Here is a 20852-nt window from a genome sequence, read left to right as displayed (position 1 = left end):
AAAGCTCCACTGAGTCAAAGCTTGAGTAATCCACTGAGCTTTGTACCTTGAGGTAAAGAAGTGGAAAGAAAAAGGAGGCTATTACAGGTGGCTTCCAGGCTTGGGAAAAGTTGGGAGGAGTTAGGTCTACTGGTTGTGGGTAAGTTAGTAAATGGAGTAGTAATCTTACGCCGTATAAGAAAAGCTAGCCCCGCCGAAAGATAGCCAGTAATAAAATGCAAACGGAGTCCAAACTCAAGCATCATCGAACATCTTTCCCCAGTTTTTAGAGAGGATGTGTGTTATTGGTAGGTTTGATTATTAATCCATTTTGAATTCCAGGAGTCTACGCTTCACACTCAAGCCCCCAAATGCAAACTGCCAGGTTTGTTAAAAACAGTTCCAGGGAATGATACAATGATACCAGGACCAGCAAACCCTTTCCCATGTTCCCACTAGAACACACAACAACAACAACAACAACAACACACAAGGCGGGGTTAGGTGGTTGGTTGCCTGACAGTCACAAGTGACCCCCAGTCAAAAACAGGAAAACACAATGATTAAACTCCACCAGAGGTAATTACAAATCCTAACTTTCCACACAAAGCTTTCCCTGCCCGAAACGGAATCCCTTTCCTTCCGCTGCGACGCAGAGAGTAAGTGATCGGGGATGAGAGTCGGGGAACTGAATCTGCTACTGAAAATACACGGAGAGACGAAGGCACTTCCCTGAACCTACAGAGGCAACGACCTCGAACCCAAAGGCGGGTCTGCGGAGGTGGGAGGGCAGGCAGAGCCCGGAGAGGCCAGGGGAGCGAAAGAAGCGGGGATCACTTCCAGGGAGGCAGCCCTCGGGGTGGCGGAGAGGAAAAAAAAAGAGAGAGAGAGAGAGAGAGAGATCCGGATTCACGCCACCAGGCGTTCACAGAAACCCGGAGGAGGCTAACGGGAAACAATGGGGCAGGGAAGCCCGGGGCCGGCGGGAGCCGCTCGGGAGAGGGAGCCGGGCGGCCCGGAGGGAAGAGCCGGGGGCCGCGGTCCAGGCCGGCGGCGGGGAGGGGAGCGGGCCAGGTGCGGGGGCCAGTCGGTCGGGGGTGATGACGGGGTGTGGCGGCGCACCGGTTGGGGGAAACGAGGGGTCCCCCGAGGCACCCGGAGGGGAGTGGCTTGCCAGGGATTTCTCGCCGGGGAGCGGAAGCCGTGAAGGCAGGTGTGCCGGGCGGGAGCAGCGAGAACACGGCCGGGACGAGCCCGGCACCCGCGGGCCGCGCCAGGCCAGTCGGCGGGGAGGGGAGGGGAGAGGCGGCTCCAGGGGGGTCGGGAGAGACGGGGAGGCGGACGCAGGGCCGCGGGGACGGCGGGCGGCTTCACTCACAGTCCAGGTGCTTCTTCTTGGGCCCCATGATCTCGTGGGTCGTGGCCTTGCATACTGTCTTGGAGACGGCGGAGCCGGTGACACTGTGCTGGGCGGCGGTGATTCGGTCCGTCAGGCTCTGGCCGGACATCTCGGCGGCTCCTCCGCCACCCCTGCCTTTCCGCAGCCGGCGGGGACTGGGACCCCCAAGCGCCGGAGGACCCCCACCCCCCACCGTACCCCCGACCCCCCACCGGCTCCTTCGCCGCCCGCCGGCCTGGGGCGGGGCTCAGGGCCACGCGCTGACACCCCGGCCCGGGGGGAAAAAAAACAAACACAAAAACGGCTCGTGTCCCCCGCGGGGTCAGGCACGGCGCCGGGCGCTCCCCCTGCCCCTCGCCTCAGCTCAGCCCACCCCTCCGCTGGTCAGCTGGAGCCGGGCAGGCTGAGAGGGACAGGCAGCTGCAGGAAAATGGCGGCGCCAGGCTCCTCCTCGGAGCTTTCCGGGCTCCCCCGGGTCACGTGACTGGAGCGCCCGCCCCGCCTCCTCCTCCTCCCGCCCCCTTTTCCTTCCCCCTTCTTTTTCAACGCCCGCCCGCCCTCCCTCCCTCCCTCCCTCCCTCGCTCAACGAGGGAAGAGCGGGGCGGTGCCCGCTCGTTACGTGACGGAACCCGCCCGGCGGGCGCAACAGGAGGGCCCGCCCGAGGCGGGGGTGCGGGGTGCGCGGCCGGCCGCGTCACGTGACGTCCCCAGCCAACAGGTCGCCGGAGGCTGCCCGCAGGGTCACAGAGGGGGCGGGGCGGGCCAGGGGGCGGGGCGACGAAAGGGGCGGGGCCTCGGGCGCGCTGAGGCCGGCCACGCCCCTCTCCCACCCGACTCCAAGGTTGTCCTAGTGGCTCTGATTGAAACCAAAAGCATGACAAAGAGGAGGTGCAGCTGCTTTCACAGCCCTCCTTCCTAACCCCCCCATTTCCTCACTGTCCTCCCGCCGAGGAAGGAGCTGTCAGACTCCTGGTTTGCCAGGCTTCCCTCGCAGAATCAAGAATATGTTTATAGGGACGCCCCCAAGGCCATCCTCCTGACCTTAAGGAAAAGGAAAAAGGAAAATGCTTCAGCCGTCCAGCTTCTGAGCCTGCCAGCAGGCTTCTCCTTTTTGTGGCACTGTAGAAGCTCCCCCTGCTTACTGAACCCAGAAGTGTTGGAGGTTTTTCCCTTTTTCTTGGTAGACTTGGAAATGTCACCTGTTTTTGTTTCTCTCTTTCAAAACTCGACCCTTTGTTACCAGTCTACATTTAGATACTAACCAGCCAGTATTATCTAGTGCTCAAACAGGACAGGAATCATGTAAGTTTCATTGGAATTTGAAAAAGGAAGTCGTACGATGATGTCAACCAGAGATTAACCTGAACTCTATAAGGCTAGCTGATGTGACGAATGAACCACAGAAGGAAGTGAGAGGAGTGGCAAATGGAGGAGTCCCATTCAAAAAAATTGAGGCATCACTACCTGCCATCCCCTGGTTTAGTCTTTCTTCTTTTCTCTTGAATAAATCAGATTTTCGGAGGGGAAAAAGACATTGACACTACCCAGTAGGCATTTTAGAGGAATTGTTATATCCTGTGATTTTGTTTTATGAGATCCAGATCTATTAATGCCTTTTTAGATGTTATTAGGGACCCAGGTTTAGGGATTTTTTTAAATTATTTTTTTACTTCAGAGAGAAAGGGAGAGGAGAGAGATAGAAACATCAATGATGAGAGAATTATTGATCGGCTGCCTCCTGCACGCCACCTACTGGGGATGTCCCAGGCATCTGTCCTGACCAGGAATCAAACCGTGAACTCCTAGTTATGGGTTGATGCTCAATCGCTGAGCTACTCTGGCGGGGTTTGGGATACGTTTTAAAATATATAGTTAAATTACCATGACAGTCCTATGTACTAGTAATCCTGCTAGTTTCAAATGAAATGCTAACATACTCAAGAAAGTCTGTGTATACCATCTGCCAGCCAAACCTAAAATACTGTTCTTCAATCTAGTGATTCTCAAAAGATGCAAAGCTAATAGTTAACATTTTATGTATCATATCATGAATTTTGTGGTGTCCCCATTCCCATTCTCCCCCCCCCCTCCCCTTTTTTTTTCACTATGGCTGGTGAAATTCTGCAACACCATGCTTTTGCCAAGAACATACAGTTCTTAAACCAGCAGGCTTCCTCTTTGTCAAGCCTGCCCCAAATTTCATACAACTGCATTGACTTCCTTCAGTGCATCTGCAGTCCATCTGTGGTTTGGTGTCCAGCTGCCCTGTTTCTATCTGGCAGTGGTATTACCCAATTCTCAAGACATGTCAGCCATCCTTGCTACTATTCTATGGATACTTCTGAATAAGTTGCAATTGGACTGCGAGCTCTGTGCTGTTAAACCCCCTGATGAGGTCATCATGAGCACGGTGTTTAGCTATCGGTAGCTAAGTTTTTCATGCTTGGGGAAAATGCTGCTTGAATGCATGGATGGAAACATTTTGAAGTCACCCATTTGGACACATCATACCTCTCATTGGATGAAATCACATTTACATCATGTCCATCCCATAATTATCTATCTGGAACATCATCATTGTTGCAGTATTTTATTAATTCTTTCACTATATTTCAAAGAAATATGTATTGAATACCTATTTCGTATCAAGCATTGTTCTAGGTGCTCAATACTGTTCTAATGGTGAACCCGTCAGTGCTTTGCAAACTAATCAACCCTTAACTTTGATCACCACTTGAAGCACATTTGTATTAATAATAAATGAACAGAACAAAACAAAAAAAAAAGGAAAAACTAGAATAGCATATGATACTTCCTAGGTTCCCCAAATTAAAAAGTATATTTCCCAAATTAAAATAGTGAGGTGTGCAGTTTAGGGGAGACAGCAGTTTTGTTTCTTGTTTTATTTTAATGTCTTCTATATACTAGGAACACTACACACATGAAGTTTTTCATTTAATTTTTTCATCTGGCTTGTGTGGCTAAGTGGTTGAGGGTCCACCCTTGAACCAAGACATCAGTTTGATTCCCAATCAGGGCATATGCCCAGGTTGCCGGGTAGATCCCCACTGTGGGGCATGCAGGAGGCAGCCCATCAATGATTCTTCCTCACATTGATGTTTCTATGTCTCCCTTCTTCTCTAACATCAATAAAAACAAAAAACCACAAATTCATTTTCTCATTACTATAATTCTGAAAGCACTACACCTGTTTAATATGAGAAAAAAGTAAGTTTTAGAAGTCAAGTCTTCTAAGTTCTAGAATCCCACAGATATGAAAGTGGCAGAGGCAAGATTTAAAAACTCATTGTCTTTCTGTTACCTTACCTCAATGATTCTCAACCTTTCTAATGCTGCGACCCTTTAATACAGTTCCTCATGTTGTGGTGACCCCCAACCATAAAATCATTTTCGTTACTACTTCATAGCTGTAATTTTGCTACTGTTAATGAATCGTAATGTAAATATCTGTGTTTTCCGATGGTTTTAGGCTCTACAGCAGAGGTTCTCAACCTGTGGGTTCTCAACCCCTAGCCAGGTCGCCTAAGACCATCGGAAAACACAGATATTTACATTACGATTCATTAACAGTAGCAAAATTACAGCTATGAAGTAGTAACGAAAATGATTTTATGGTTGGGGGTCACCACAACATGAGGAACTGTATTAAAGGGTCGCAGCATTAGAAAGGTTGAGAACCACTGCTGTTAGACAAAACTTGTACAGTTGCCAATACAAGTTAAATTTATTCAACAAATATTTCTTTCCTGCGAACTCTATGCTAGGCATTGCTAGATGCTAAAATATAATGTGTCAGACAAACATGGTTTCTGTTCTCAACTTCTTATATTTTAATTGGCAACAGATGAAAAGATAATATGCTGCACCTGAAGCAACTTGGTAATGTCTATGACTTAAAGGTAAGAAAGTGAGCAAGAAAAAGAATATGAAAGAGAGGATTGATCAAAATTTTTATTCCTTATTACCTCACTCAAGCACTTTGCCAAATCCAGCAAGCCTATAGCTCCCTATTCCCACTCTTCTTACACATTAGGATTATCTAAATTATAATCTTTTGACATCCTGTTAGCTAAGCTAATATGAACACCTGGCAAACCCTTCCTCCCTCACCTTTCTATATTTATACTTCCTGATGCTGCCACATCAGTTAAAGATCATAATCTTACATAACCTTACCAAAAGTAAGGACATTTCCTTGAATGTAGCCGAGTTCTCTTGCTAGAGCCTCAAAGTAAATTCTCTACTTCCAATTGTGGGATACTTATTCAGACTCTCAGCTTCCATTATCTTACCTAGTAATAGGCAAACATGTAAATTGACCGTACCTCTGATAGCCCCACAGCCAATCAGAGTGAATATGCAGATTAGAAGGCCAAAGATGGTGGCTGCCCAGCTGCTCCAGGTGCGGAGTGGCCAGGTGGGCAGGATGCCTGCTTTGAGGGGGGTCAGAGGGGGGTGTCCTGAAGGGATCTACACAGCGAAGACAAGACTGCAGACTCCAGCCAGAGTGAAGGCTTTGGTCCCTGATGCCGGAGGAAAACTGGTGCTGGAAGCCAAGGGAAGGAAGGCCTATTGCACGAATCTCTTCATGCAACGGGCCTCTAGTGGTGATAATAATCTATAACTTTGTTGATTACTTACCTTGTGCAGGTGATGTGCTTAAGGAGATCACCTGCATTATCTCAGTTAAACCTTCAAACTACTTTATGACCTTAAGTGGCAGAGACAGCTTTGTGTTCACCAAACTCCGTTTCCTTTTCTCCTAAGCACACAAACTGCATTTCCCAGCCTTCTTTGTAATTATTTGGGGTCATATGACTGATTTCTCTCTAATAGAATGCAAGCAGAAATTATAAAAATCATTTAAAGCTGGTCCCAAAGAACCTCTAAAAACACCTACACATACACACACACACACACACACACACAAAAAAAAAAAAAAAAAAAAAAAAAAAATCAACACATGCTTCACATTCTCTTTTTCCCCCTATCTACCCCACGAATGAAGACTTAAAAGAATTTAGAGGACTTCAAAACCACAAAATGGAAGAGCCCTGAGGCCCCAAATTAATCCTTGGAGGATTGCTATCCTGGAGAACTATAGGACCAGGAAAACCTGTGTTGGATTTGACTTGTTTTATTAAATTGTGCCTCTGAAATTATACACGTCTTTTCACTCCGTTTTACTAATGAAGAAACTGAGGACTAGGAAAAGGTTGGTGATTTGCTTAAATTTGCTCAGCTATTAAGGGAGCTAGAATTAGATCTCAGATCTCTCTGACTTTAGAGCCTGGGCTCTCTCTGCTTGAGTGCCTCATGACACTAGTTCATGTACATCTACATGGTCATAAACTTCCATATGGCCTTTAATATGCACTGCTTCCCCCACAATACCGAAAAGACAATCATCAGGGAAACCTCCAACTTCTCTCTCACATATATGTGTCTCTCTCACTATCCTTAACTCACCCTTGCCACACTCTCGCCTTTCTTTCTGGTATATTAATTTCACAATTTCAATAACTTCTGATTTTATAATTTCAATATGTATTTGATCTTTTATATTTGTTTAGAGATTATGTGTAGATGAGTTGTAAATATAATTCTTACCTTGAAAGGGAAGATTAACCAAATCTTGACCATGAATCATCATCAAAACTCTAATTATGAAGCAGAATAAAAGTAGCATACCTGAGCCTATAAAATATCCGGGATCTGTTCTTTTTTTTCTTTTTTTAATATATTTTATTGATTTCTTACGGAGAGGAAGGGAGAAGGATAGAGAGTTAGAAACATCAATCAGCTGCCTCCTGCACACCCCCTACTGGGAATGTGCCCACAACCAAGGTACATGTCCTTGACCGGAATCGAACCTGGGATCTTTCAGTCTGCAGGCCAATGCTCTATCCACTGAGTCAAACTGATCAGGGCTGGGGTCCATTCTTTTCTGAAACCTGTAAAGGCAAAATCAACCAAATCAACTATTAGAACATGCAACATTGAACTAAAATAAGATCAGAATTTTAATGTCAATATTAAAATTAGGATATTGAATTTTAACAATAAGTATCAATAAAATGAAGGATATTTATTAATTCATTTGAAGCAATGAGAGAAGTACCAGATCTGGAGCCATCTACACTTAGGTTCAAAATTCTATGCAAGTTATTCAGATTTCTCATACCGTATTTTCCGGCATATAAGACGATCCCCTAATTTTTACAGTTAAAACATAGGTTTAGGCCTATATTCGCTGTATAAGACTACCCCCCACTTCAAAGAAAAGACTTACTTTTCCATCAAGATCTGCAGGTAATTTTTGTGCAATTCTGGTCTTGGTGCCCCCGATTTTCGGTTGACTTTTTTTGTTTCAAAAGTCGTCTTATACGCCGGAAAATATGGGTATGTAAAATGGATGAGCCCAGCCAATGTGGTCACTGGTTCGATTCCCTGGTCAGGGCACATGTCTGAGTTGCAGGCTCTCTTCACAATGGGGAGCACGCAGGAGGCAGCAGATCCATGATGTTTCTCTCTCATTGATGTTTCTATCTCTCTTTCCCTCTCCTTTCCCCTCTCTCTAAAAAAGAAATAAAATAAAACATGATACCATACAAATTTATTGTCAGCATTAAAATAATGTACATGAAAAACTAGTACAATATTTGACACACAGTTGTTAATAAATCAACAAACATTTATTCAGGATTTACTATGGGCAAAGCACTCTGATAAATTCTCAGAATACAAAGATTAATTAGACAAAATATTAACAATGTATTAAGTAATATGACCAAGGTATGTATAGAGTTCTTTGAGAACAGAGAAAAAGGACACCTAGTTCTTCCTGGAGGGAGGAAGGTTTCTCAGGGGCAGTGACACATTAGCTGAGTCTTGAAGGATGATTTGGAATTGTGAAGGGATCAGGGAGAAGTTATTCCAGGCAAAGGAAAACCATTTAAGTAAACGAACTCAGTTTGAGAACTCAGTTTTATATGGCTTACACCCTGTGTGTGTGAGATTTTCACTTATTCATTCAATCAGCGAGTAGTTATTGAGTACCTCTGTGAGCTAAATAGTGTTTTAGGTCCTGAAAGCGTATCAGTGAATAAAATAGAAAGTCTTCTGCTTTCTTGAATGGTGCCTCTACTCAAGCAGGGCATATAACAAACAAAAATAAGTAAATATGAAACAAATACAGGTAGTGAGGAGTGCAGTGAAGAAAAATTAATCAGGGTAAAAGAATCAAGAATGGCAGGGGAACAGGACTTTAGAGTAGATGATCAGAGAAAACCTTTCTTAGGAGGTGACCTGTGGCCTGAGTGGATTGTGGGAATCAGCAATGCAAGTGTGGGAAGATCATTTTGCATGAAGGAAACAATAGGTAGAATGGTTCTCAAGCAGAACCTAGGTTAACTTGTTTGCAGAACACCAAGACCAGTGTGGCAAGAGAAATGAGTGAAGAAGAGAAGGAGACTTTGGAGATGACCTCAGATGTGACTCTAAAGCACGTTGGGAAGTCTAGATAATATTCAGAGCTGGATCCCCAATGCAAATAGACAGCAAGCGATATATCCTAGGAACAATCTGGTGACTGCATGAGATAGGCTGTTTTCATCAAGACCCCACAGATTGCCATGTTCTTTGTATGTGTATCCCCTTGGTTTTGCTTCTTTATCTTCTTGGCTATTTTCTTCCCCCTTGTCTGGATTAAGGTACTAGGTTTTTAATAGACATCGTTGTCTTTTACTCATGTGTTTCTAAGATCTGTGTCCTACAGTTACCACAATATCCATGGATCAGTGTTTCTCTCTGGTATCAATGTATCTCTCTCCCTCTCTCCCTCTCTCTTCCTCTCTCTTTAAAATCAGTGAAGACATATCCTTGAGTGAGGAAAAAACAAACAAGCCATATACATATACATATATATATATATATATATATATATATATATATATATATATATATATTCACCTGAAAACATGCTTTTTTACTGATTTGAGAAAGAAAGGAGTAAGGGAAAGGGAGAGAGGGACAGAGAGAGGGGGGGATAGGGAGAGAGAGACATGGATCAGTTGCCTCCCACATGTACCCCGACTGGAATTGAACCTGAAATCTGGGTATGTGCCCTGACTGTGAATCGAACTTTGACCTTTTAGTGTACAGGATGACACTCCAACAGAGCCACACCAGTCAGGGCATAAAATTTATATTTTAATTGCAATTTTAGGTTCACAGCAAAACTGAGTGGAAAGTACAGAGTCCTCATATTTCCTGTCCCATGTGCACAGCCTTCCCCACTATTAGCATCCATGGTGGTACACTTATTACAATTAATGGAGCTACATTGACACATTATTGTCACCCAAGCCCATAGTTTACATTATGGTTCACTTTAGATGTTGCACATTCTGTGGGTTTCAACAAACACATAATGACATATATCCACCATTGTTTTATCATACAGAATAGTTTCACTGCCCTAAAAATTCTCTGTGCTCTGCCTTTTTATCCATCCCTCGCTCTCAACCCTAACAGCCTTTGATCTTTTTACCATCTCCATAGTTTATACCTTTTCCAGAATGTCATATAGTTGGAATTATACAGTATGTAGCCTTTTCATTTAGTAATATGCATTTGTTTCCTTCATGTCTTTTCAAGCTTAATAGCTCATTTCATTTTAGCGCTGAAAATATCCCATTGTCTATCAGTGTTTCCCAAACTTTTGACATATGTGTACCACTTATATAATTTTCGTAACGCTGAGTACCCCTCGTACTCATGAGAACGTAGAACTAGGCGCAGTTAAGCACTGTGCAGTGCATATCCCCACAAAACTCCAGTGCAACTCATACCCCCACCAAACTCTTCCCGTACCCCTGGGGGTACGCGTACCACACTTTGGGAAACACTAGATGAACTACAATGTATTTATCCATTCACCTACTAAAGGACATCTTGGTTACTTCCAAGTTGTGGCAATTATGAATAAAGCTGCTATAAACACTTTTGTGCAGGTTTTTTTTAAATTAAATTTATTGAGATAACGTTGATTAATATGATCATACGGATTTCAGGTTTCTATGTTACAAAATCTGTATATTGTACTGTGTGCCCACCACCCAAAGTCAAATCTTCTCCCGTCACTACATATTAGGATCCCCTTCACCCCCTTCCCTCTGGCAATCACCACACTGCTGTTTGTCTCCAAAAGTTTTAATTTTATATCTCACATATGAGTGATATCATATGGTTATCAGCTTTTTCCAATTGACTTATTTCATTTAGCATAATATTCTCAAGGTGTATGCATGTTCTTGCAAATGACAGTATTTCATCCTTTCTTGTGCCTAAGTAGTACTCCATTGTGTATATGGACCACATCTTCTTTATCCAGTCCTCTGTCTCAGGACACTTTGTTTCCATATCTTGGCTACCATGAATAATGCTGCATTGAACATAGGAGTGTACATATCTTTGCAAATATATGTAAGTGCAGGTTTTAATGTAGACTTAAGTTTTCAATTCATTTGGGTAATACCAAGGAGCAAGACTGCTGAACTGTGTAGTAAGAGTATGTTTAGTTTTGTAAGAAAATGCCAAATTGTCTTCCAAAGTGGCTATACTGTTTTACATTCCCACTAGCAATGAATGAGAGTTCCTATTATCCCACATCCTCACAAGCATTTGGTGTTTGCAGTGTTCTGGATTCCCTAATGCCATATGATGTTGAACATATTGTATTTTCATATACTTACCTTCCATCTGTATATCTTGTTTGATGAAGTGTTTCACCCATTTTTATTTGGGCTATTTGTTTTCTTATTATTACATTTTAAGAGTTCCTTGTATATTTTGGATAAGTTCTTTATCAGATATATCTTTTGCAAATATTTTCCCCCAGTCTGTGGTTTTTCTTTTCTTTCTCTTGACATTGTCTTTTTCAGAGCAGACAGTTTTTATTTTTTATTTTAACTAAGTCTGGCTTATCAATTTTTTCTTTGATGGATCATGTATTTGGTGTTGTATTTAAAAAGTCATTGCCACCCAGCCAGAGTGGTGCAGTTAGTAGAATGCCATCCAGTGCACTGAAAGATTGCTGGTTCAGTCTGATCAGGGAACATACTTGGATTGCAGGTTTGATCCCCAGTAGGGGAATATATGAAAGCCAAATCAATCTTTCTTCTTTCTTCCTTCTTTCCTTCTTTCCTGCCTTCCTTCCTTCCTTCCTTCCTTCCTTCCTTCCTTCCTTCCTTCCTTCCTTTCTTTCTTTCTTTCTTTCTTTCTTTCTTTCTTTCTTTCTTTCTTTTCCTTCTGGTGTCATTACACATATAATTTTTCTGTAGTTATTCTACAGTTCTTAGACATTTTATTTTGTTTCTTTAGTATTTTTTCCCCAATTTTGGAAGTTTCTGTTGTCATATCCTCAAGCTTACAGTATAGTGATAGATTTTCCTCAGCCATGTGTAGTACATTAATGAGCCCATGAAAGGCATTCTTCATTTCTGTTACCGTATTTTGAATTTACATCTCTCTGGTTATATTACCCATCTATTCTTATATGTTGTCTACTTTTTCTATTAAACCCCTTCTCATGTTAATCAGTTGTTTTAAATTGTCAGTCTAATAATTTCAGCATTTCTGCCATTTCTAACTCTGATGCTTGTTCAGTCTCTTCAAACTATGTTTTTGACTTTTAGTATTTATTATAATTTTTGGTTGAAATCCAGAAATGATGTACTGGGTAAAAGGAACTCCTAAGCAAATAGGCCTTTCATGGTGTGGTGGTAAAATATCAGGGAAGAAGTGTTCTCTAGTCCTATGCCTGGCTCTCAGTCTTTTGGTGAGCCTATGCCCATGTATTGTGAACCCTACCCATGCCATTCAGTCCCCCGACAAACATGCACACACCCCTTAGGTGAGACAGGAAGACCATAGGGAGCTGGATTTGTGTATTTCCCTTCCCCTAGGTAGGTTATGCTCTGATAAAACTACAACATCTCAGACTCTGGTAAATAGACCTTATTAAAAACAGGATGCTCAGGCATATTTCAAAATGGTTCATTTTCCTCTTCTCCTGATGGAAACACCAAGAGAGTTTTCTATGGTATTCACATGGTGTGAGGGCCTGGGCGAGCTCCAAGAGGTAAAACTCATAAAAGTGGGGGTGAGGGAGGCTATGCCCGAGTTCTCCTGTAGTTCTTAGCTCTCAGGCTTGTCCACACAAGTGCTTGAGTTTCCAGCAATTTATTAATTATGCTTATATTTTCCTTTCTTGGCACTCATTTCTGTTTGGGGATTTCTGTTCTGGTAAGTTGTGATTCTCTGTGTTCACCTGTATGTCTCCGATTTTTAAGGCAGTGGTTTGCAAACCTTGTGACCTCATTTCTCTGACAAATCTAAGAAGAGTTAATTTTTTCAGATTATTCATCTTTTTATTTGTTACCACAGAGTAGTAACTTCTATGCTCCTTATATGCAAATCAGAAACTGGAAGGCTGAACATATTGATTTTGAGGTGCTCAATAGACACCCAAATGGAGCTGTCCAGTACACCATAGGATATTAATGAGCCCATGAAAGGGGTATAGGCTAGAGGTATAGGCACAAACAATATGAGTGTATAAGCAGTTGGTAAAAATCACAGAGTGTATGAAGTTAGCCTGGGAGTGAGCTCCCAGGAGCAATACAGAGTCCTGGGGAATTCCAACATTAAAGAGACAGCATACAATCTTGAATGTGCCCTTGACTGGAATCGAACCTATAAAGATATAGTCACTCTCTGGTAAAATTAAGTTTTCCCTAGTACCTTGTTATTGTTCATATAAATTTATCAAAGTTCATTACCTTTCTTCCTTTATACCTGCACCTCCCACACCCAAATTAACTAAAGCAATTATATTACATAATCCACTCATCCCAGAGCAAATTTTAACATGGAGACTTTTTTTTTTTAAAGAAGAATAAAAATTTCCAGACTATCTTTCAAGTAAGGTTCTATAAATAGTTCTGCAAATCTTTTGTTTGGAAAATATCATTTTAAAATGAAGATATTTTATTCCCATTGACAGTCCACAGAAAGTTTTGAGTACCAAATTCTAAACCTCCAAAAGTGGGATTAAAATTTGAGACACTGAAAGATGCCAGGAAACTGGCATTTCTGCATGCCACATTGAAATGAAGGCAGGAGAGACGACAAATCTGCCAAACTTTTTATTATAAGTAAATCACTTTGTACTGACATGCTTTACTTTAGAAGAGAATGTTTGTGGGGATTTTCAATCAGATAAAAATAGGGCTGCTGTTTTCTATATGCCAATTAACATACTTGACATGTAGCCAGATCTGCCCTGGACACAGCAGGGGATGTACAGTTTGTCCTGATTCTGTGTGAAATGAAAAATGCAGTACTTGGCACATGAAAAAATATGTGAACCCAGAATATGTTGTCAAATACAGCAAGTCAAATTAAGAGAATTGACTTACTGAAGGGCAGTCTATGCTTTCTAGAGAACAAAGAAGGAAGGAAGACTCTCTGGACTACTAAAATACAATAGGAATTATGAGTTTAATTGTTAATACTACATGTTAATGAGTAAACATATTTAAAGACATTTTCTTACAACTCAGTTAAAGATGCATTCTTCTTACCATGAGTTTAAAAAAGGAACTGGTAGTGACTTATACACAGCATATAAATACGTGTTAAAAATTTTTGCACAGAAAATCTGCTTAGATGCCATCTAGTCCAATTCCTTTATTTATGGATGAGGAAAATTGGTCCCAGGGATGTTCAGGTTACTTTCATAAGGTCACCCTGATACACTGCCCTCACAGATTCTTTGGCTCATGAACTGAAAACTTTATGGGAACATCAAAGTTACAGTAACATTTCAAATAACTAGAGTGCTTGAAAAATAGTTTATTCTTTAGAGAGAAAAGTGTTTTTATATTTATAACATCAAAAATTGACCTAAGGTGCCCTAACTGGTTTGGTTCAATGGATAGAGCGTCAGCCTATGGACTGAAGGTTCGATTCCAGCCAAGGGCACATGCCTGCGTTGCGGGCTTGAGCCCCAGTGGGAGGTGTGCAGAAGGCAGTCAATCAGTGATTCTCTTTCATCATTGATGTGTTTTTTTTTCTCTCCCTCTTCCTTCCTCTCTAAAATCAATAAAATGTATATTTTAACATTTTTTTTTAAATTGACCTAAGGTATCTTAGCTTATAGTCTCACCCTTATAAGTAGTGGGTTGAAAACATGAAATTGCTGATCTTATAATAGATAATTATTTACCCACAAAAACAGCAACTTTCATGTGGTTCAACCTAAAATATAAAAAGCAAACTAAATATTTCAATAACTCATAAAAATTCAAGTTTATAACTTCAAAGAGTATCATATAGTTTAATACTATGTCTCCAAATATCATAGTCCAATGACTGTACAGAAAATATTCTGGCTCCATAAATAACCTGAAAAATTTGGGGCCTGTGCTATTTAGCCTCCAAGATAGACATCAGTGATGATCCTCACCTACTGGTATTTGTGCCCTTGTATAGTCCCCTCTCACAATGAATAAGAATGACCTTTATGGCCAATAAAATGTTGAGGAAATGATGGTGTCTGATTTCTCAGGCTAACATAAAAAATACTGCAGCTTCCCCTTTGCTCTCTCTTGGCTCACTGACTCTGGCAGAAGTCAGCCACCATGTTTGAGAACACTCAAACAGTCCGATGGTGAAGTGCATGTGGCAGAGAACTTGGGCCTCCTGCCATCAATCAGCCTGCGCTAACTTGCTGCCTTGTAAGAGGGCCATCTCGGCAGCAGATCCTCAGGCACCACAGCCAAGTCATCGGAAGCCCTGATGGATAGCTTGATTGCAACCCCAGGAAAGACCCAGAGCCAGAACTACCCAAATTCCTAACTCACAGAAACTGTGTGAGATGGTGTTTTAAGCCATTAACTTTTGTAATAATAGATAACTAATACAGGGTGATACATACCTGTATGTAAATATATAGATATAGATATTTTTATATTTACTTAATTAGATTCCTAGGACTGCTGTAACAAATTACCACAAGTGTGGCTTAAAAAAATAGAAATTTATTCTCTCACAGTTCTGGAGGCCAGAAGTCTAAAATCAAGGTGTGGACAGGGCTGCAATCCGTCTGAAGGCTCTGGGGAAGAATCCTTCCTTGTCTCTTTCAGCTTCTGGTAACTCCAGGTGTACCTTGGCTGCATAACTCCATTCTCTATCTCGATTTTCTCCTTCACATGTGTGGGGTCCGTATGGGTGCCTGCATGTGTGTGTGCGTGCATGCGTGGGTATGTGTGAGTGTGTGTGTATGTGTGTGTGTGTGTGTGTGTGTGTGTGTGTGTGTGTATCTTATAAGGAAACTTATCTTGGAGATGGAGCCTACCCAAATAATCAAGGATGATCTCATGTCCAGATCCTTAATTTTTTTTCAGATCCCTAATTTAAATACACCTGCTTTATACAAATAAGGTCACATTCACAGTTTCCAGATGTAGACATATCGCTTGGAAGGCCACTGTTCATCTTACTACATGTAGTGTGAGTTTACATATAATTTAATATGTAATCTGCTTAAATCATCTAGAAGAGTCTTGAAGACAAATAATAATAACATGATAACAGTAATAACAAAAGAGCTGGTTGTGTGTCCTAGTGAATGGGTTTAATTACTCAAAGCTGCATTATATCATTTTTTTATATATATAAACAGGAATCAGGGGTCCTGGGATCTAGCCTCCACTGGTTGTGTAGCCTTGGCAAAGAAAACTTCACTTTTATGACCACTTGTAGGGGGAAGGTCCTTTCCCCAGCCTCTTTCCATGCACAGAGACATTCACTAGAGGAATACCCCCGGACTTTCTTTGCCTCCATACTCACTCTCCCAGCGGAGGAGGAGGGATTTACTTGATTGATGAGTTCAGGAAAAAGAAAGGGACGTGGTTGACCAGGCCTGTCCTACTGAGGCGCCTGGAGCAAACTTTAAGCAGCCTCGGACTTTAAGGGTCTCCCCAGGGGCCTCATTCACCTCACCCTCGCTCCAGTTCTGCACATAGCCTACATTGAATGTCCCTGACTGCAGAGTCCTTCCTGTATCTTGTCTGCTCTCTGCTAAGTAGTAGAAGGCCGGCACCTGATTAGGGATGTGTGGGGGTGTCCAACGGACCCAGGTCTAGATAAGTAAGACTATCCAATTTGTGGGTGAACTGTGACCACATATCAATGCCATATCTTTCAGTTTAGCTTCTTACAACTAATAAAGCTGCTATTTTAATCTCCAGTTATTTGACTCCTTTGTCTCTTAGCTGATTCCAAAGTCAGGTAGAAGAAAGTGCTATTTAATGACATTCACACATATATACACACACCCCATAAACACACACAAAACAGTTCCCTCATTTATTTATTAAAAACACATACACACACACCAAAAAAAACAGGACTAGATAATAGTAGGAACCTTTATAGCCCTACTGTGGGAGAGGAAGGAGACAGAGGGAAGGTATTTTGTTTGTGTTGAAATATAGTATACAGCTCATGTGATCTCCCTGGAAGAAATTGAAATTAAGACCAGTTATGTAATCTGTTCAAGAGCACAAGCAAGTAACTGACAGGTCTGAACTTCATATGAATGTTTTCTGAGTCCTAAGCCTATGCTCTATTTACTTTGTTCTTGGTTAACCATCCATGTCTCTTGAGATCACAGAGTATAATGGTACTGTTATTTGTAAGAATGAAAATTATAAGTAACTTGTCATCACCATGCTTGGAGCTCCTTGAGGGTAGACATTATTTTATCCAGCTCTTAGTACAATGCCTGGAACACAGTAACACTCAATAAATGTTTTTCAAACATATGGTGATTAATCTGGAGCTATCAAGAAGCTAGGAAAATTAAGAACATAATATTTTGTGAATTGACAGTCTAAAATAGGTTAGTGATAAAAATACATGTTCTATTTCATGTAACATATTTTATGATTAGATAATTTTTTAAGTTTAGTCATCTCTCTAAACCCTGAATTATTGCTTTGACATTTTTAACAGTGGCATATGGACCTTGATTTTCCCAAGAATTTTTTTAAAATGAAAACTGGGTTTATTCAGAAACTTTCTGGCTTCTATTGTTCCCATGATCCTTGCTAGAAAACAATTATAGGATGTTTGGAGATGTTTGTCTTGTTTAGATTTCAACTACATTGAGCTATTTTTTTTCTCAGAAAAATTTCATGTTACATAGGTTCATACCAGCTTGGAAAATGGTTATTTTCTAAAGTAGAAATTTTCTAGATATAATTTACTTTCAGGATATTTTTCCTTACATAATATTCTTCTACTTTCCCCCTTTTTTAATTTAAATATTAGGAGGCTTTTGAAAATTTTATACTGTAGTCCTGATAGCTTTTAAATTTTAATTTTTTGCATTATAATATGACTGCTTTAGGTTCATTTCAAGGACAGACCCAGAGATAAGGAGCCATGGGTCAGGCTGTTGGACCTCAAAGGGAGGGTGGGAATAAAAGGGAGAGATCAACCAAAAGACTTATGTGCATACATATGAGCCTAACCAAGTGGTCAAGGACAATAGGGAAGTGGGGGTATGAGTCGGGGGCGGGATTGGAATGGGAGGATGAGGACTAATATATGATACCTTAATCAATAAAGAAATTAATTTAAAAAAAAGAAAATGGTCATTTGGCCCATATGCTATTTTAAATAACATTTAAATTTAGGTTTGTATATTTAGGGATGATACCATAGCATTTTATTCTAAGTTTCAGTTCTTTCGGAGTTCCACAAGGTGCAACCGCATCTAGAACTGAACATCTTAAGACGCAGTACCCAGCAAGTTTAGGGGGAAAAATAAAGCCCCTCAGGTTTGCCTCTCTTCTACTGGACCAGAAGTAGCAGCTATTTATTTGCAATTTAGTCCGGATTGGGATAAAAGGGGGATTTCAAGCAAACTGGTACAACATAAGCCCAAGTGGTTGGCAACTGCTAAACAAAATGGTGGTAGAAAAAGACTTGTGTCAGACACAGCCTCAAATATCTGCTCCCCCATCCTCGCTGGGTGATGGAACCTTGATTTTAGCTGGGTTTATAGCTGCTCAAAAAAAGAAAGAGGGAGAAAAAAGCTTTGTCTGCAGTTAGGTATATGCATGTGACTAATTCTAATCAATGAGATTAGCAGAATTGTCTTTTGGGATTTCCTGGAAGGCTTATTAGAGAGAGATCATGCAGCCTTCCTTATTCCTATCTCCTTCGTTTTGACTAAAAAGAAAATATAATGATTGAAGCGCCAGCAATGTTTCTGGGGCATAGGTAGAAGCCTTTCCATCTTTCTCTTCTACATCCACTCCCAAGAGACATAACAATCTATTAAAGTCCTCAGATATTGTCTTTATATTGGGCAATAAAGAGAAGGATCTAGCCTTAGCTCCATGGTCATCTTCTTTTTCTATTCCCCACCCCAAATATTATTCTATTTTCATCCTGACCAAAGAAACCAAAGATACCTAATCAACTTCTTCAAGAAGAGGAAACTTGTGAATTAACCCTAGGTTTTAAATACAGTAGCAATTTTTTTTTAAATGATTATATTCTTCCAAGATGGACTAAATATCCTGGGTTTTCTGTACTATGAAATTAGTTTAAGTTATTTCCCTGCCTTCCAAACAGCTCATTAATTTTTATGACTGTAAGGGCCCTAGGACCTTTCCTAGAGTACTTGCCAAAGATGACTTTTACCCTTTAACTTCGAACTGGTTTATATATTACAGTTAAAAGTAATATTTTTCCCCAGAAAGTCTAGCTTTTCTTTTCAAATGCTTCCTCATTTTCATAATCTAATTTCTAAAATGTTTCAATCTATCATTATGTATTGAGTCCAACGTTGTAATATTATGAATTCATTTGTTTTTTTGTCTAAAGTTTTACATATGTCTTCTTTTTCTCCAAGTGATGACCCCCCCACCCCTACCCCACCATTCCCACCCCAGGTAAGCCCCCACCGCCCCAGTGCCTGTGTCCATTGGTTATGCTAATATGCATGCATACAAGTCATTTGGTTGAATTAATTTCTTTTTAACTTTTCTTTCTATCCTTGTAAAGATGTCACATTTTCAATGGTGTGTAATTATTAGTGAGGTAGGTAAGAATAGAGAATGGGAGGAGAAAAGGAAAAGTTAGACTTTAACACGTAGGAAAGTTCACATTAAGCACTTTGGCTAAGTAAATTCTTACAAGGAATGCCAAAGGATTTTTAGCCAGCAGGAACAAAAGCCTGACAAAACCAAAAGGCAGGTTTCCTTATGATCTCATAGGATAATTTTGTCTTCATAATTAGCAAATTGATATTGCGAAAATAGCACAGGGAAAAGTATGCTCAAATGTTCCCCCATGGAAACAATGCGGATGACTCAGACCGTGAGCAATGGCAGCACAGATGACATTGGGGAAACACACACAATTGCCAAATCATATCCTCAGGCACCAGAATATGTGCTAGTCCTCTACCCACTACCGACTCATGTCTCTAAGATATGTTGACACATTTATTTGTCATGAGTTTTTCTTTAGTCTGCATGTGGTGTAATACAAAAAGCACTGGGTTCGAGGTCTGAAGGCTTGGGCCCTAAGCCAGACCCTAACACTTTTGACCTTGTGCATGCCACTTGACCTTGTCCAGTGTCAGTCTCCTCATCTGTAAATTGGGGTTGATAATACCAGCACTACTTGCCTCACAAATCTGTTGTGAAGATCAAGTGATATGTATGTATTAGTGCTTTGTACATATCAAGGTAAGCTTTCTCTCACTGCAGGTTTTTCCTATATCTTCAGATCTACTAGTAACAGTCTTTTTGAACACTTGTAGCCAGGCTAAATCTTTCAGTGACCTCTTAGGAGCGAATCCCTTATTCTCTGAGCTTCTTTATCTGTAAATGACAAGTTGGACTAGATTGATAGGTGAAAGGTTTATTTAAAAGCAGAATTTATTTTTTAAATAAGCTTATTCAGATGTAAAATGGATAAAAGTAGGTTTTCTCTTGAGATTATTGAAGTTGGAATGAGAATAACTTAGACACTTGCCTAATTAGACTCCCATCCCCTCCTACTCTACCCCCACTTAGGCAGCCACAACAAACCTCAGGTTCTTTCCACTCTAACCTTCTCTAATACTAATGTTATGATTCCAACTCTTATGATTCTTTAAAAACAAAAACAAAAACAAACAAACAAAAAAAAAACCCCAAAACTCTCCCTACTAGAAAGGGGTAAAGAAAAGCTGTAATATGTTGTGATGGGTAGATACCCTGGCATCTGAAGTCATACCAACAAATTTTCAGAAATGTAGTCAAGTCAATCTAACCAGATAAGTACTCCTCAATATGGAAGATGTCTTTAAGAAGCTACATG

General features: G+C 41.0%; 1 protein-coding gene across 23 annotated transcripts in view; it reads right to left on the bottom strand.

Annotated features, from left to right (window-relative positions):
* PICALM (phosphatidylinositol binding clathrin assembly protein) overlaps positions 1-1836 on the bottom strand; it is a 95848-nt gene extending 94012 nt beyond the window's left edge. For 10 of the 23 annotated variants that reach the window (XM_084895207.1, XM_084895188.1, XM_084895197.1 and 7 more), the window contains exon 1: positions 1358-1830. In XM_084895207.1, the coding sequence (XP_084751333.1) occupies positions 1358-1487 (130 nt within the window). In that variant the 5' untranslated portion in view covers positions 1488-1830. Of the gene's footprint in view, positions 1-1357 lie in introns of all 23 variants that reach the window. The other 13 variants (XM_084895186.1, XM_084895203.1, XM_084895202.1 and 10 more) reach the window with 5 other exon arrangements.
* Positions 1837-20852: the final 19016 nt, after the last annotated feature.

Source organism: Pipistrellus hanaki (genome assembly GCF_964339955.1).
Source record: "Pipistrellus hanaki genome assembly, chromosome: 9".
NCBI lineage: Eukaryota > Metazoa > Chordata > Mammalia > Chiroptera > Vespertilionidae > Pipistrellus > Pipistrellus hanaki.
This window is presented reverse-complemented; position numbering and strand designations above follow the sequence as displayed.